The sequence below is a fragment of the Mizuhopecten yessoensis genome, unplaced genomic scaffold, assembly GCF_002113885.1.
Source record: "Mizuhopecten yessoensis strain PY_sf001 unplaced genomic scaffold, ASM211388v2 scaffold8937, whole genome shotgun sequence".
Taxonomy (NCBI): domain Eukaryota; kingdom Metazoa; phylum Mollusca; class Bivalvia; order Pectinida; family Pectinidae; genus Mizuhopecten; species Mizuhopecten yessoensis.
The window spans coordinates 366,747-382,221 of record NW_018407797.1 but is presented as its reverse complement, the minus strand read 5'-3'; the positions used below and the strand labels follow the sequence as shown (position 1 = coordinate 382,221).

Here is a 15,475-nt window from a genome sequence, read left to right as displayed (position 1 = left end):
TATATATCTATCCTGGTTGTAGTCACATGATCTGCATATTATCCTGGTGGTAGTCACATGATATGTCTTTTGTCCTTGTGGTAATCACATGATCTGTATATTGTCCTGTTGGTAGTCACATGATCTGTATATTATCCTGGTGGTAGTCACATGCTCTATATATCTATCCTGGTTGTAGAAGTCACATTATCTGTATATCTATCCTGATGGTAGTCACATGATCAGTATAGGAGAGGTCACATGATCTGAATATGATCTTGGCGGTAGTCACATGATCTGTATATTATCCTGATGGTAGTCACATGATCTGTACATTTAATCTTGTGGTAGTCACATACTCTGTGGGAATGTCCAGGTGGTAGTCACATGATCTTTATATTATCCTCTCTTCATCACATGATTTCTTTATTATCCTGGTGGTTGTCACATTATCTGTATATTACCCTGTTGGTAGTCGCATGATCTGTATATTATCCTGGGGGTTGTCACATGATCTGTATATTATCCTGGGGGTTGTCACATGATCTGTATATTATCCTGGTGGTAGTCACATGATATGTAAATTTATCCTTGTGGTAGTCACATGATCAGTATAGATGAGGTCACATGATATGAATATTATCTTGGTGGTAATCACATGATCTGTATATTATCCTGGTGGTAGTCACATTACTTGTATATTGTCCTGTTTTTTGTCACATGATCTGTATGTTATCCTGATGGTAGTCACATGATCGGTATAGGAGAGGTCACATGATCTGAATATGATCTTGGTGGTAGTCACATGATCTGTATATTATCCTGATGGTAGTCACATGATCTGTCTTTTGTCCTTGTGGTAGTCACATGATCTGTATATTATCCTGGTGTTAGTCACATGATCTGTATATTATCCTGGTGGTAGTCACATTACTTGTATATTGTCCTGTTGGTAGTCACATGATCTGTATATTATCCTGGTGGTAGTCACATGATCTATATATCTATCCTGGTTGTAGAAGTCACATTATCTGTATATCTATCCTGATGGTAGTCACATGATCAGTATAGGAGAGGTAAACATGATCTGAATATGATCTTGGTGGTAGTCACATTACTTGTATATTGTCCTGGTTTTAGTCACATGATCTGTATATTATCCTGATGGTAGTCACATGATCAGTAAAGGAGAGGTCACATGATCTGAATATGATCTTGGTGGTAGTCAGATGATCTATATATTTATCCTGATGGTAGTCCGATGATCAGTATATTATCCTGATGGTAGTCACTTGATCTGTATATTATCCTGGTGGTAGTCACATGATTTGTATATTATCCTGGTGGTTGTCACATTATCTGTAAATTGTCCTGGTTTTAGTCACATGATTTGTATATTAACCGGGTGGTGGTCACATTATCTGTATATGATCCTGGTGGTAGTCACATTATCTGTGTATGATCCTGACGGTAGTCACATGTTCTGTATATTATCCTTGTGGAAGTCGCATGATCTGTATATTTTCCTGGTGGTAGTCACATTATCTGTATATTATCCTGGTGGTAGTCACATGATCTGTAAATTCATCCTGGTGGTAGTCACATGATCTGTATATTATCCTGGTGGTAGTCACATGAACTGTAAATGTATCATGGTGGTAGTCACATGATCTGTATATTATCCTGGTGGTAGTCAAATGATCTTCATATTATCTTGGTGGTAGTCACATGATCTGTATATTGTCCTGTTGGTAGTCACATGATCTGTATATTGTCCTGTTGGTAGTCACATGATCTGTATATTACCCTGGTGGTAGTCAAATGATCTGTATATTATCCTGGTGGTAGTCACATGATCTGTATATTATCCTGGTGGTAGTCACATGATCTGTATATTGTCCTGTTGGTAGTCACATGATCTGTATATTATCCTGGTGGTAGTCACATGATCTGTATATTATCCTGGTGGTAGTCACATGATCTGTATATTATCCTGGTGGTAGTCACATGATCTGTATATTATCCTGGTGGTAGTCACATGATCTGTATATTATCCTGGTGGTAGTCACATGATCTGTATATTATCCTGGTGGTAGTCACATGATCTGTATATTATCCTGGTGGTAGTCACATGATCTGTATATTATCCTGGTGGTAGTCACATGATCTGTATATTATCCTGTTGGTAGTCACATGATCTGTATATTATCCTGGTGGTAGTCACATGATCTGTAAATTTATCATGGTGGTAGTCACATGATCTGTATATTATCCTGGTGGTAGTCACAAGATCTGTAAATTTATCATGGTGGTAGTCACATGATCTGTATATGATCCTGTTGGTAGTCACATGATCTGTATATTACCCCGGTGGTAGTCAAATGATATGTATATTATCCTGGTTGTAATCACATGACCTGTAAATTTATCCTTGTGGTAGTCACATGATCTATATATTATCCTTGTGGTAGTCACATGATCGGAATATTATCCTGGTAACAGTGAGATATCCAAATATCATAAAGGTAGTCACATGATTTTGTAACTGTCCTGACAGTAAAGTCACCAATTCGTTTGAAATATCCTGGTTGCAGTAAAATTTTCTTTATAAATATCTTGATGGTATTTTTCTCATAAAATTTTCTTTGAAGTAGTAACATATTCTGAAGGAATATCCTGGTGGAAGCCGTGTATTTTGTATAAATATTCTCATAGATGTGACATTTTTTTTGTATTAATACCCTTGTGGAAGACACACATTGTGTATACATTTCCTGGTAATAAATAACATTGAAGTCACATATTCTATATACAAATATCCTGGTAGCAGTAAAATATTTATTGTGCATATTGAATAAAATATCTGGGTGAATTAGCCACATATTCTGTACAAAATTCCTGTTGGTGAATATAGTCACATATTTCTAAATAAATATCCTGGTGATAATTACATAATCTGTATGACATTTCATTTAGGTTACAAGTTCATCATATTTGCTTGTTTATTAAATCTCTGAACAAGTTTAAATTTGATTTCATGACTCAGACATTGTCCTTCTTTTCCATACATTTTTCAAAACACGACCATACTGACACTTGAATTTCGCTTATAAGGAACCCACCACAGAATCTAAGTCATAACGAACCCACCACAGAATCTAAGTCATAACGAACCCACCACGGAATCTAAGTCATAAGGAACCCACCATGGAATCTAAGTCATAACGAACCCACCACAGAATCTAACTCATAACGAACCCACCACGGAATCTAAGTCATAACAAACCCACCACGGAATCTAAGTCATAACAAACCCACCACGGAATCTAAGTCATAACAAACCCACCACGGAATCTAAGTCATAAGGAACCCACCACGGAATCTAAGTCATAACAAACCCACCAAGTCCCCTGAGGTTTGCTGTTATAGTTCGTTACATTGTCATACAGTAACATTAACAGTGCATTACCTTCACTAAATATTGTAACATTATCTATATTTAAATTAGGAAGAAAATATCTAGACTAGCCTCATATATAATGGACAGATTAGAAAATTCTGATAAAACCTAGATACACTGTTGTCTGTGGTGGTAAGTGATTTTCCTTTGCTAAATTGGATGTAATCCTATATGCAGTAAATGTCACGATATTTGGAGTAGACTTTTCAAGGATTTTCTTCCTAATGGGCCAACTGGGAATATGGTAGCTACAGTTACTATGGCGATGGAGTGTTATATCAGAATAAGGAGAAGGTTTGTCAGGGATTCACTCCTGATGTCATTTTTAGTCAGTCTCATACTTTGGTGCCTTTAACAGTATTGTTACACAGGAAACTTTTAACATAAAATGCGTAAAAAAAATTGATTTAAATGTCAATTTATAGACTGTTGTCCCACTACTCACCAATAATTCTCAGCTTGTATAGAATTTTGTTTAGCTAGTGTGACATTGTGTAATGTGCAGCCATGCCGTAGTGTTTACAATGAGTGTACACATGTAATGGATAGACATTCTTACCTTTTTAAAGCGTTTCCCTACGTTACTTTTCCTGAATCTGTTGAAGTTAGCCTTAAATTTGTTTTTAGAGGCTGGGTCGTTATGGTCCACCTGGTCTACCATTGGCTCTGTGTAAGTCCCTCCTTGCTCAGCCATATTATTTTTTCTGAGGACTTTTTTGCTTCTGAATCTGTGGCAACTGAGGAGACAACAAAAGGCAGAGAGATATCACTCACACCACACTAGTGATATGCAGGGTCCAATCTCCTGGTGGGACACAGTCAACTCAACTGATGAAAAAACCTGGAGGATGAAATTCTTGCCGTGTTGGCTAGCCTGATTGGAGGTCTGGGTTGAGTGGTCGTTACCTTTCACCCAGACCAGTTCCTCAGATCAAATCAGCTGTAACGAGGATGTTTAGTTGGTGCAGATTTATCTGTGTTTTAGCAGTGTAACACTAAGTCAGCTTGGTGTAATAAGTCAGCTTGTTGTAATAACAGCTGTGTGTTACTGTAGTAGGGATCCAATGCTACTGTGGCTGACAAAGGAGGAGGCCCTCTGCTGATACTGGGGACACGGCTTAGCGATCCAGAGCTACTGTGGCTGCTGAAGAGGAGGAGGAGCAGGCACTCTGCTGATACTAGGGACACAGCTGGGCAAACACTGAAAGGAGACAAAAATACATTAGTGATATTTCTGTCCACTTCCCAGCACGACATGTGTCAGGGCTGGATGACAGAACAATACCACACACCAAAAATATTAAGTGGCCTTAATAACTGCTACTTTTTATAATTTGTGTAACATACAAAAGAAAAATTGCATAAATAATATGTATTTTTTATTAATATGTATTTTTTCCCCATAAATGACCCATTTCTATAGTTTTCCTTGANAGGGGGTGGTGGTGGAGGACGATGAAGTAGGGGCGGGGAGGAAGAAGGGGAGGGGTATCAGTACATATGTGCCTATACATATGTAAATTCTTTTTACACTCTAGATTCATCACTGTTGTAATATAAAACCAGTCGCTCTGTAAAGTAAAATCTGGATAACAAAAACACAATCACGCTTGTCTTTCTGTTTACCGACAAACTACAGGTGAGTTCAAAATAGCTATCTCTTCAGACAGGTGAGAAATCGTCTTAGATATGCATCAGGTACAGACATATGTGTCACTAAAGTTTGAACTTTGTAGTATTTGTATTTATTGCTATGCAAATTATTTTAATATCACACTGACTTACTATGATATTTATTTAAACTTAAAAGATAATAAATCATAAACTAATATAGTCTAGATCTAAATCTACATATTTGCTCATAAAAAAATCTATTTTGACAGGTAAATGTGCATGAAAACATATCATGTCATTTAAAAAAAAAAAGGGGGATTTGCAAATGATACAATCATATTTTGGTACAAACATGGTTATGATGATTTACATAGCCTTGCTGAAGGTAACAACCTGTGACCAGTTGATGTGTCCCAGTCTATTGTATGTATAGGTGTATCAGAGGAATAGAAATATCCTAACCAATGGTTATATGGTTCAGAAATCATCAAATATTTCTGCCGTGAAATCTAGAACTTGCACTTATCAACGACATTGTATGAAATTCAAGAAAAGGTAAAATCAGTTGAAAACAAATTTCCTGTGCCTGCCTCCCCACAGTAATGAGATATCATCTGTTTTGTCATTTCATTGTTTTCATTTTCATTTTTGACTATGCCCATAATGTGAGGCTAAAGATCTTCTTCACACTTAAGGGAGAGTGTCCCAGTGATCTATATTGTATCTCGAACAAAGGAGAGTTCCAAATTGTTCAGCGTTTTTTCTGACTTGAAGTTGCCTGGCCATTAACTATAGCAAAGGTTACACAATATCATTTTGGCTCCACTGTACCACAAGTCAGGATATTTGTTATATCAATACTTTTCTGTAGTATTACTTAGAAATAATTTCAAAATCATTTAACTCCCTAAAAAGGCATGCAACCTATAATTGTCTTTGTATGATACAGAGAATATAACATAAATTTAACAGGAAAATAACTTTTTAAAATGTGTTTACTGTAGAAAAGACCTTTATGTAATCAAGCATGCTAATGTAAATCTGCTGCTTAGCCTGTCCTGGAAAAGAATGGGCAACTTATGTGGCCATGCAGAAAGGTTTATGCAAGTATGATCCCACTAAGGGCTTTACGGCTGGCATAAAGGTTGCTGTGAAAGAAAATTCCCGAATACTATTACCATATTTCTCCTGCAAAAAGCCAAGAAGGCCAACATGCCATTGCTGATTACACAAGTGAGGTGGGCTTATTATAGGACGATGTTAGTATTTCTACAGAATTTGAATAGATATGGATGGGCTTATTACCAGGCATGGAGCTATATTTGAATAAATATGGTTGGTGCCAAGAAAGACTACTGAGGACAATAAATATATGACTTTGTGCAGATAAAATCTAACTTAAATCAGCTGTGAAAAGGGTAAGTAATGCCTGTTCAACTGCAGTTCACACGAATATCTGAGTATCCCACTCTCCTGAAATGTCTGGGATGAAGGGGTTACCTGTAAGTGCTACAATACATTCAGAGGTAAGGGCAATACAATCGGCCTATAAAAGGACACACAGACAGACAAACAACCTTGAAAACCGTGATAATAATTTCACCTCAAAAGTTATCACATATACAGCAGAATCTATGAGTTTTCTATGAAGCTAACACTTGATGAGCGAGAACAAGTTGATCCAAAGATCCTCTGAGCTAGGTCAGTAGTACAATTGAATTAAAAATAGAAAGAAAGAAACATAATTGATAAAACACCAGGGCCCTTTGCCTGGACACTGCTAACATTGGCCAATCTCCTATGTTACAACAGGAGGCAGACCAAGTAACCCTATAGCATCAACACTGGGCTGATGATAGAACCAAGTCAATGGGAATTAAATGAGGCAAGAAAAGGTGTAAGATAATAATAACAAGGCTGACCTTATTTCTATCAACAAAATACAATCTTACTTGAGTAATATCCCTGTTACCCTCTCACATGTCTGACCTCGTAACCCCCCCCCCACACACACACACACTCAACAAAACCTCCTCCCCACTAAATTCCCTCCCCCTATGCAAACACACAACCAACTTAATCAAATAAACATCCACTGTAGCAATACACCAAATACATTGAATTCAGGTTAGGAACAGAAGTTGGATCTCCCTCTCTATGTAGAGCATCATACTGTGAAATCTGTCATCCATGTATCATTCATCATACAAGATGAATGAGTTGTCTTTAGCAATAAATGGGTGAAATTCTATCAGAAATATTTATGGACAATGAAAAATACCAATTACTGTACTTTAACCCTTTCACCCCTATGTAACTTAAGTAAACTCTACCATCCGTTGATCTGGATAGGTCCATTATGGTATACAGTGGTGAAAGGATTAAGTAATTATGTTTTAAGGATCCCTGCCCCACTATAAAGGCAATACACTCGAGAATTCCACTGTAGTCTTTTATACACACAGTAACCTCCTCTTCATTTAAAGCGATTCACATCACAGTAAAGTTTGATACAGCCTTAAGTCTTAATATCAAAGTCAGATGGCATACAGCCTTAANTGATCTTGAGAAGAAGATTTTTGAAATTTCAGTAAATTCAACCCTTTTTCGCCCCACCCATCAACCCCGGGGGGTCAGTCAGGGCTGATATGTGCATACTATCAAACTGCTACCTAATACTGATAATGCTAACCTAAATTGAATTACTTCCATGGAAGGTCCCTGCAAAATTTCATTGAAATTGGTTCAGGGGTTTTGGGGAAGAAGATTTTTGAAATTTTAGTCAATTTGACCCTTTTTGGCCCCGCCCCTCAGGCCCCTGGGGGCTTAGGACTAAACCGGCAACTCTTTTTGTTGACCTTTGTCCATGAAAGGTCCCTGCAAAATTTCATTGAAATTGGTTCAGGGGTTTTGGAGAAGAAGTCGAAAATGTAAATTGTTTACGGACGGACGACGACGGACAAAAGGCGATCGCAATAGGTCACTTGAGACTTTGTCTCAGGTGACCTAAAAATCTAATCTACACAAATTTGCATGTCATTATGAGACCAGAAAGTTTATTTAAACATCTTTCATGTTTTTTCCTAAAATGACAAATCAATTTACAAGGAATAAAAAGATTTATAAAAAGGAAGTAGCTTCCTGTAAAAAAAGAAATGTTTTTATGAGATTTCACAAGGTACATTCAAACACCATTCCTTTGATACAAAATTTTGCAGTAAGATGGTACATTGGTTTGTTTCAATCTTTGTATACTGACTGTGCTAATAAATTATTTGTTAGGGAAGAAACCATAAATTCTGCCTTTTGTTTCAAAATGAATTCTGACTCTCTTTAAATAATTTCTTAAGTATCTGTGAATTCTGCTTTTCTGTTCTTTTAAGTTTGGTAAGATACTATGCATTCTGTGTAAGTGTTTAATTCTAAAAATTCTGTCTCCATGTTTATAATGTCAGTACAAATTAATGTCTGAAATCTTTCTGACTGTTTATAACTTTGCTAAGAATTTAGGAGTCCTGTTTATAATTGAGAATATTTTTGCAATAATGATGATAAGGTCCCAATTTTTTAATTGGTGTGGTGGTGATGCATTATGGGACAAAGGTTGTCATGGCATTTTGAAAATTGAGGTCACATGAGTGCTTCATCATAACCATCAGCAGCAGCAGCTGAAATAATTATATGTTATTATTATTACGATGAAATGTGTGTGTTTTACATGTGTGTTTTATACAGTGACATGCTGCACTCTGTACCGTTTGCCTGTACAAACAAACTCGGGCAGATCAAGCTCCACGGGAGCAGTGATATTGGGTGTAGGCGAATGCCACACTTTTGATGTAGGTATTTTGACATTTGTGGGCAAAGGAGCTCAACAATGCCAGTAGTATCTGCGGTAATTGTATCTAACAACACAAGGCAATGACTGATAGTGATGTCTCTGTGATAGCCGAACAATCTATCAACGCTTTTGCTTGTCCCGCCTGAAATAAATATTCAGAAGTGTTTTCATAAACTCCGAATATTTGCTCAACCAGACCAAAAAAACAGTGATAGCCCTGGGAGATACGTTAACAGGTGATTAAACCTCCGCCTGACACCAACACATGCAATGCTCACGACTTGTTTTCACCTCCAAGCTGAAGATTCATGACCACGTAGGAATACTCAGCACGCTGCGAAATCATGTTTGAAACCCCATGATTGTTAATACTCCATGTTGGTTTAGCCTCGTAAAAACCAGTTAAAAACATAACGGATTTCTTTTAAGAAGAAACAGTTCTATATTTATTTTGCAAATATTTCAAAAAGTTTATAATTCACTTTTCTAAAACTGAAGTTACAGCATCATAAGTTAAGTACATGTCTATTACATGTATAATGGTTTGTTGAAAGGAAATTTCACAACCAAGACATTAAGTCAGATTGGATGTACTGCATGTAGGTAACCACTGCACTGTGAATGAACTCAAAGAAAAGTTTTACTACAGAGCTGGGTTTTTTTCAATTGGGAGGTATTTTCCCCTTTATATAGAAGATGAAGCAAAAAAAAAAGAAGAAGGCATTTATTTGACCTAGAGTTACTTCCCCTGCCAAAATATACCTCTCATTTTGGTTCTGTTCATTTATAAAAACTGGATTAATTGTAGGATTGGTAGTGGATAAATCCTGAGTTCAACCCCAGTAGCGATTGTTTCTTTATTTGCTTTTTCATTTTTTCATTTATTTTTACAAATCCTCAAACTTCAATTAATATCCTGTAGAATGCATTGCTAGATGTGATTTATTTGACAAAATAAGTTTGATTTTCTTGACCAAATTTTGTAGAAAATGACTTCTGCAAATATTTCATAGTGATAATGGTCACATTGGATATATTTCAACAGGATGTACTCTTAATGTTTAGCACCATGTCTTAGCCTAGCTGATGGTTAATACTTTGTTCTGCATCATAGTGAACTAACCCCCTGCTGTATTTCTGTTATTATGAATAATTTCTCAGCTGCACTTTACTACTAGCTTATCTCCCCCTAGTTTAGAACTCTAGAATCAGACATCCAAGTGATGAACATTTTTTGAGTTAACCTTTTTTCTTAATAATCTAATATTCTAGAGACGGTGGCCAGTCTATATTTCTGTCTGCGGTACACCAAAATTAACTACATAAATCCCCCCCCCCCCCCCCCCCCACACACTACCAAAAGAGAACATGTGTTTTTGGCACCTTAACATACTTGTACTCCTCATTATCAAAAGAGTCCCATGAGAAAAACGTAAGCAACTACACTTGACAACCTGGGACAGAAAATACACTTGACAACCTGGGACAGCAAATACACTTGACAACCTGGGACATGACAGCCAATCGTACTTACTCAATCAAACACTAATGTAAAACATACAAAATATCGAAAAATAAAACTAACAACAATGGGTTCAATTACTTTCTTAAAAATTCAAAAGTTTGAAATTAAGATTAAATCCTGAATAGTATTTTCATTTTATTTATGCATTTCATTATCTTAAATGTTTTGGGTTTTTTTAAAGATCATATTATTCTTTTCTATATTTTACATCATGTAGGCCAATTCTATATGCATTCAAAGAGAAAAAGAAGTCATAATAAAAATTTGTTTTTAAATATATTCAATCTATACATGTTTGTTTTTTTAATTAAGGTGCCCATGAGCATATTTAGAATTAACTCATTCGCCCCTGAAATTTCATAATGAGCTATTCCAACCTTTGAATTTGAGGAGTTCAAATGGGTCTTCAGGGGTGAATGAGTTAAAACCTTCATGCTAGAGGAAATTTCACTTTAGGTAAATTGATAGAGGGTAGACTGGGAAGCTGTGGGTGGCTAGTTTGGTTCGCACTTCTCACTTAGAACAGGTATTTACACACTTAAAAATATTACGCTAAATTATGATTGTTTCCTATAGCATATACTTTGTGAATGCGCCAATTCATCTATGTACTAATTTGAATATGCACTTGAATTTGAGCGCACTAATTATAATATAAGTACTGACTTACAGTATATACCAGTAGTTGTTTGTTTTAGATTTTACCATTTCCTAACTGCTAATTAACTGACCACTAGGCTTGACCATTACAACTCACCAGGAGGCTTGACCGCTACAACAGCTGGTCAATGATGAGATGATTTAAGAAAGCAGTAATTACACTGGACTTGTGTTATAAACACTGACACATGGTCAACTAAACAAAGTCTGACTATCAGCAGGGTTTCGGAATGCTGAAGGGGAGGAGAAGGGCTAGTGTGCTGAGAGTTTCACTGTGCCTGACACTCAACTCTGGTCTGGACACATTGGGTATGTTTACAGTGATGTGTTATTGTCAGCTGACATCTGTAGTTCTGGAGATAAACAGAACTCTGCAGGCAGACATCTAAATGTTCCATCTGAGAAAGACAGCTCCTTTTTCCAAACAGAAATAAGAGTACACTAGCAGGGCAAGTCTAGACCTCTCATGTTTTCACTACTGTTGAATAAACAGACTAGCAGGAATATACCACTCATGTCACAGCAGTGTCCTTAGAACAAAATCATGACCTTGAATTGGTGTCCCCCCCACTTGAAGCATTAATATTGTTGTTACCCACGGTTTGGTATTCTTATAGCTAACATACATAACATACACAGCAGTTTAACGCTGTTGAGCTGGTATACGTATGTAGGCACAGATACATCTCCCCATGTCAGAACTGTAATCATATGGTCTTAAACTAATTGTAAATTGTATAGATATTGTTTATTTGGGGACAGCCATTGGTGAAAGTATTGATTATCGATGTTAAAGTTGAGAGCCACATGTTCGCATGTTAAATGAATAGAGGTTCCCTAACAAGTGACGGTTGGTCTCATGTTTATCTAATTCAAGTTAATTTTCAAACTGTGTAAAGCAAAGTGGTTTATCAAGTTTCTGTTGCAATTTGAATATTAGTCAATGAGAGTTTGATAAATATGATAACCAATTCAACCATCACAACTTTTGGGCCTTTTTTCCCATTTTTCCATTTTTCATTTTCTTATATCTAGAAGACCATTATGTTTCTCATGGAAACACATGATTCCTGTTTCTGAATAGGGTAAACCATTGCCATGAATCAGGAATTCAAAATGGAAGATGACAGAGCAAACCATATACATATTAGTTATGTGATGTCATACAGTAATTAAAAGACATGCCAATAAAATCGTGTTCAGAGTCTGCTACACTATAGTGGGTAAATAAAAATGTTTACCAACTCCTGTTACTTGAAAACCTTTCTGAGATCTGCTATTTACATCTATGTGTTTGAAGATGAGGGAGATAACTCTAACACAACTTCAATACATTATGGATTTGTAAGGTAGGATATGCCTTTAAGAGAACTCTTCATAAGTAGCTACTGTACTAGTGAACTGACAACCTATAACTGCACAGGCTAGATCTATAGACAGCTGTGAACTCCCTTTACTTACAAACCTGCTATTTAAGCAAAACATTTTACAATGAGAGCAGAACAATACAGTTCAAGGCCGATAAAAGTACAAGGGACTGCATCTTGATTGATATGGATTGAAACTTAGAATGCAGCTTCCCATGATATCTTTTTAGAATGTAGAATTATGACATCGGCCGGTTAGAATCTATACTGACGGGACACACCAAGTCTCCTTGACAACAACACCTCTATCCGACAAAACCATAAAACATTCAAGTTAATTTCTAAATTGCAATGTTACTTATCAGCAATCTCTTGGAAAATATAGCGATGTTTCGTTTCATCAGAGGGACATTCCCAGGAAATAAGACATAAAATATTAATGCTATATCTCCATCAGCTGGTGAAAAAATAACATATTTCAACCTTTCTCTTTACATGGTATGAACTATTACATGAAAATCTCCAAACTAAACAAAATGCGCTATATATATATATATATATATATACTCAATTATTGATCCTCACATGATGGTACTCAATCTGTTTGGTTGGACTGATATAGTTTATTGTTACAAAGCATTAACTCATTCACCCCTACACATTTAAACTGGACTTTCCCAATCCTTGATTTGGTAAGGTTCAAATGTGACTTTAGGGGTGAATGTGTTAGTTGTCCCAAACAAACTATTTCCTTTGTCATTTTGATACACAGGTGGTCTCTTAATGGAGGTGGTCACATGAGCAGGTTTGACAACACCTAATATTAGTTTTTCCTTGCTGGAGACAAAAATTAAGATATTCTGTTGGAATTAACTGTGCAATGTAGGGAAACTTGTAAGAATCAGAATGGTTTAAGTCCAGCATTATAAAAAGCATCATGAATCAGATGCAACACATATTATATTACTTTGCAAGACGGTTCAAAAGACCTACCACACAGTGAGACTCGCTGTATCAGAAGACTTAGGGGCTGGTAGGCAGTCTACAGAAGATTGAGAGGCACACATAGGGGAGTATACTGGATAAGATGATGTGTAACAACAAAATTTGACCTTGAACTAATAGAATTGACCTTCAAAATGTACCAACTAGAGTGCTTCACTGTGCAGGTTTGGGAAAAAATTAAGCCTGCTGCATTACACTCCATGATAATAGAAGGTGACTCAATATGAGGTCCCCTAAAGAACTCTTGTGTCTTTTTGATGGGGAAACTTGAGAAACTGAAATTCATCTACTTCCCCCATTACATCACTTGTCCCACATTGTCTCCCCTGGCACTCAGTCTCTGCTGAGAATTAATGTAGCTTTAACCAGAGTCCCACAATCAACATTAAATTCAATGGTGAAATTTGAGGAAGTGTTTTCCTCCAAATGACACCTGACTAAATTCAGGTGCAATTACAGGTGTATCAAATTTCAAAAGTGTGCAGAATTACTTTCAGTTTGGTGAATTAAGTCGGGTAGACAACAAAATCTACCTTAATCTGCTGGCTTCATGTTTTAAGATGAGATACATATAGAGTTACATTACAGTGTCAAAGGACAATAGACTATATAGATCTAAAACACAGCAAGCTAACAACGCCCACACCCCACTGGCAATGTATGTTAAATAGCTTAATGTAACCTCAACCTTCGACCTTCTGACCCCAAAATCTTTGGATTTCTTTATAAACCAGTGGATATTTATTTCATGAAGTTTTTAGGTACAAGTGGATCAAGTTTGCAGACAATTTTCTCAAAGGGAATCACTGTGACTGTTACACCTTTGTAACCAGAAATAAGCAGGATTCCTTGTCTTCGGAACAACATTTGCACAACAGTTCACCATAACCTTAACCTTTTACCTTTTAATCCTAAAACAGAAAAATTCACTCCTTACCTTTATTTCGGTAGTCATCTTTTGAGTTTTGATTAACACATTTACCCTTGAATTTCATAATGAACTATTCCGACCTTTTGTATTGGAAGAGTTCAAACATGTTTTCAGGTGTGAATGAGTTAATGTAGCTGAGTAGAAACAATTTATGGTCCTAAAAACCAATGTATCTACAAGGGGGAGGGGGGAGAGACAAATGGCTGGACACTGTCAGGGTAATTCCTATATCCCCCCCTACCACCTACCATCCCTAGCTATATTTGCTGAGATATGATTAGTTACATACCAACCCAAGGTTAACAAGTATCAGATTATTAAAGTCAAGCTTTAGATCTCACTAGTAATTATCTCAAAACATATCAATGCAGCATCCTTCTACTCCCCAAGTATAACCCAATACCAGTAAATATAAAATAACAGGACTTATGATACATCAGTTTTAAGATTTGTTTCCTGCAGGGAGACAGCCATGTAATTTCCAGGGAAGGTCCATGTGGTATTTATTCCTTATCCCCCACATTACGTCACCGCAGGCTAGGATTTCTGACTTTTTTTTATCAAAATTAATATTGAGTATCTTGACCGAGTGATAAATGATTATGACCAATATCAATTTGAGTGGGTTAATTTTTCTAGCGTATGACCTTTAGCAGGTAGTTTACATACTGAGTATTTTATTTATATCAGGAGTACATAGTATTACAGCCGTCTTTTAGCTTTGAGGGAAATTCCCTTTAGCACGATCGCTATATTGGCGGACTGGGAAGCTCGGGGTCATGCGTTTTTCGGGTTCGATCTCCGGTGGAAGGACACTATTCCTATTACAATTAAATATTAATAACACATAAATGAGAACAATAAATAAGACCAATCACAGATGTCAGATGAACACGTGTGCGATATTGCTTTTATTACAAACCTACAAATTTTCCTTATATGCATTTTATATTTTCTGCAAAAATTACTCCTCATTACCCTATACTGATGATCAATGTGTTTTGCGAAGACTGAAATGGAGAGCAATGGTGGAGAAAACAATGTCGGGGACAGAATGATGACATCACATTACCATAATGTAAAATGGTATTAA

General features: G+C 36.4%; 1 protein-coding gene across 3 annotated transcripts in view; it reads right to left on the bottom strand.

Moving 5' to 3' along the window:
* The window catches only part of LOC110456874 (excitatory amino acid transporter-like), a 67,782-nt gene that overhangs the window by 22,869 nt on the left and 29,438 nt on the right, over positions 1–15,475 (bottom strand). For 2 of the 3 annotated variants that reach the window (XM_021507899.1, XM_021507900.1), the window contains exon 2: positions 3,999–4,640. In XM_021507899.1, coding sequence (XP_021363574.1) covers positions 3,999–4,133 — 135 coding nt within the window. In that variant the 5' untranslated portion in view covers positions 4,134–4,640. Of the gene's footprint in view, positions 1–3,998; positions 4,641–5,065; positions 5,090–15,475 lie in introns of those variants that run through there. The other variant, XM_021507901.1, reaches the window with a different exon arrangement.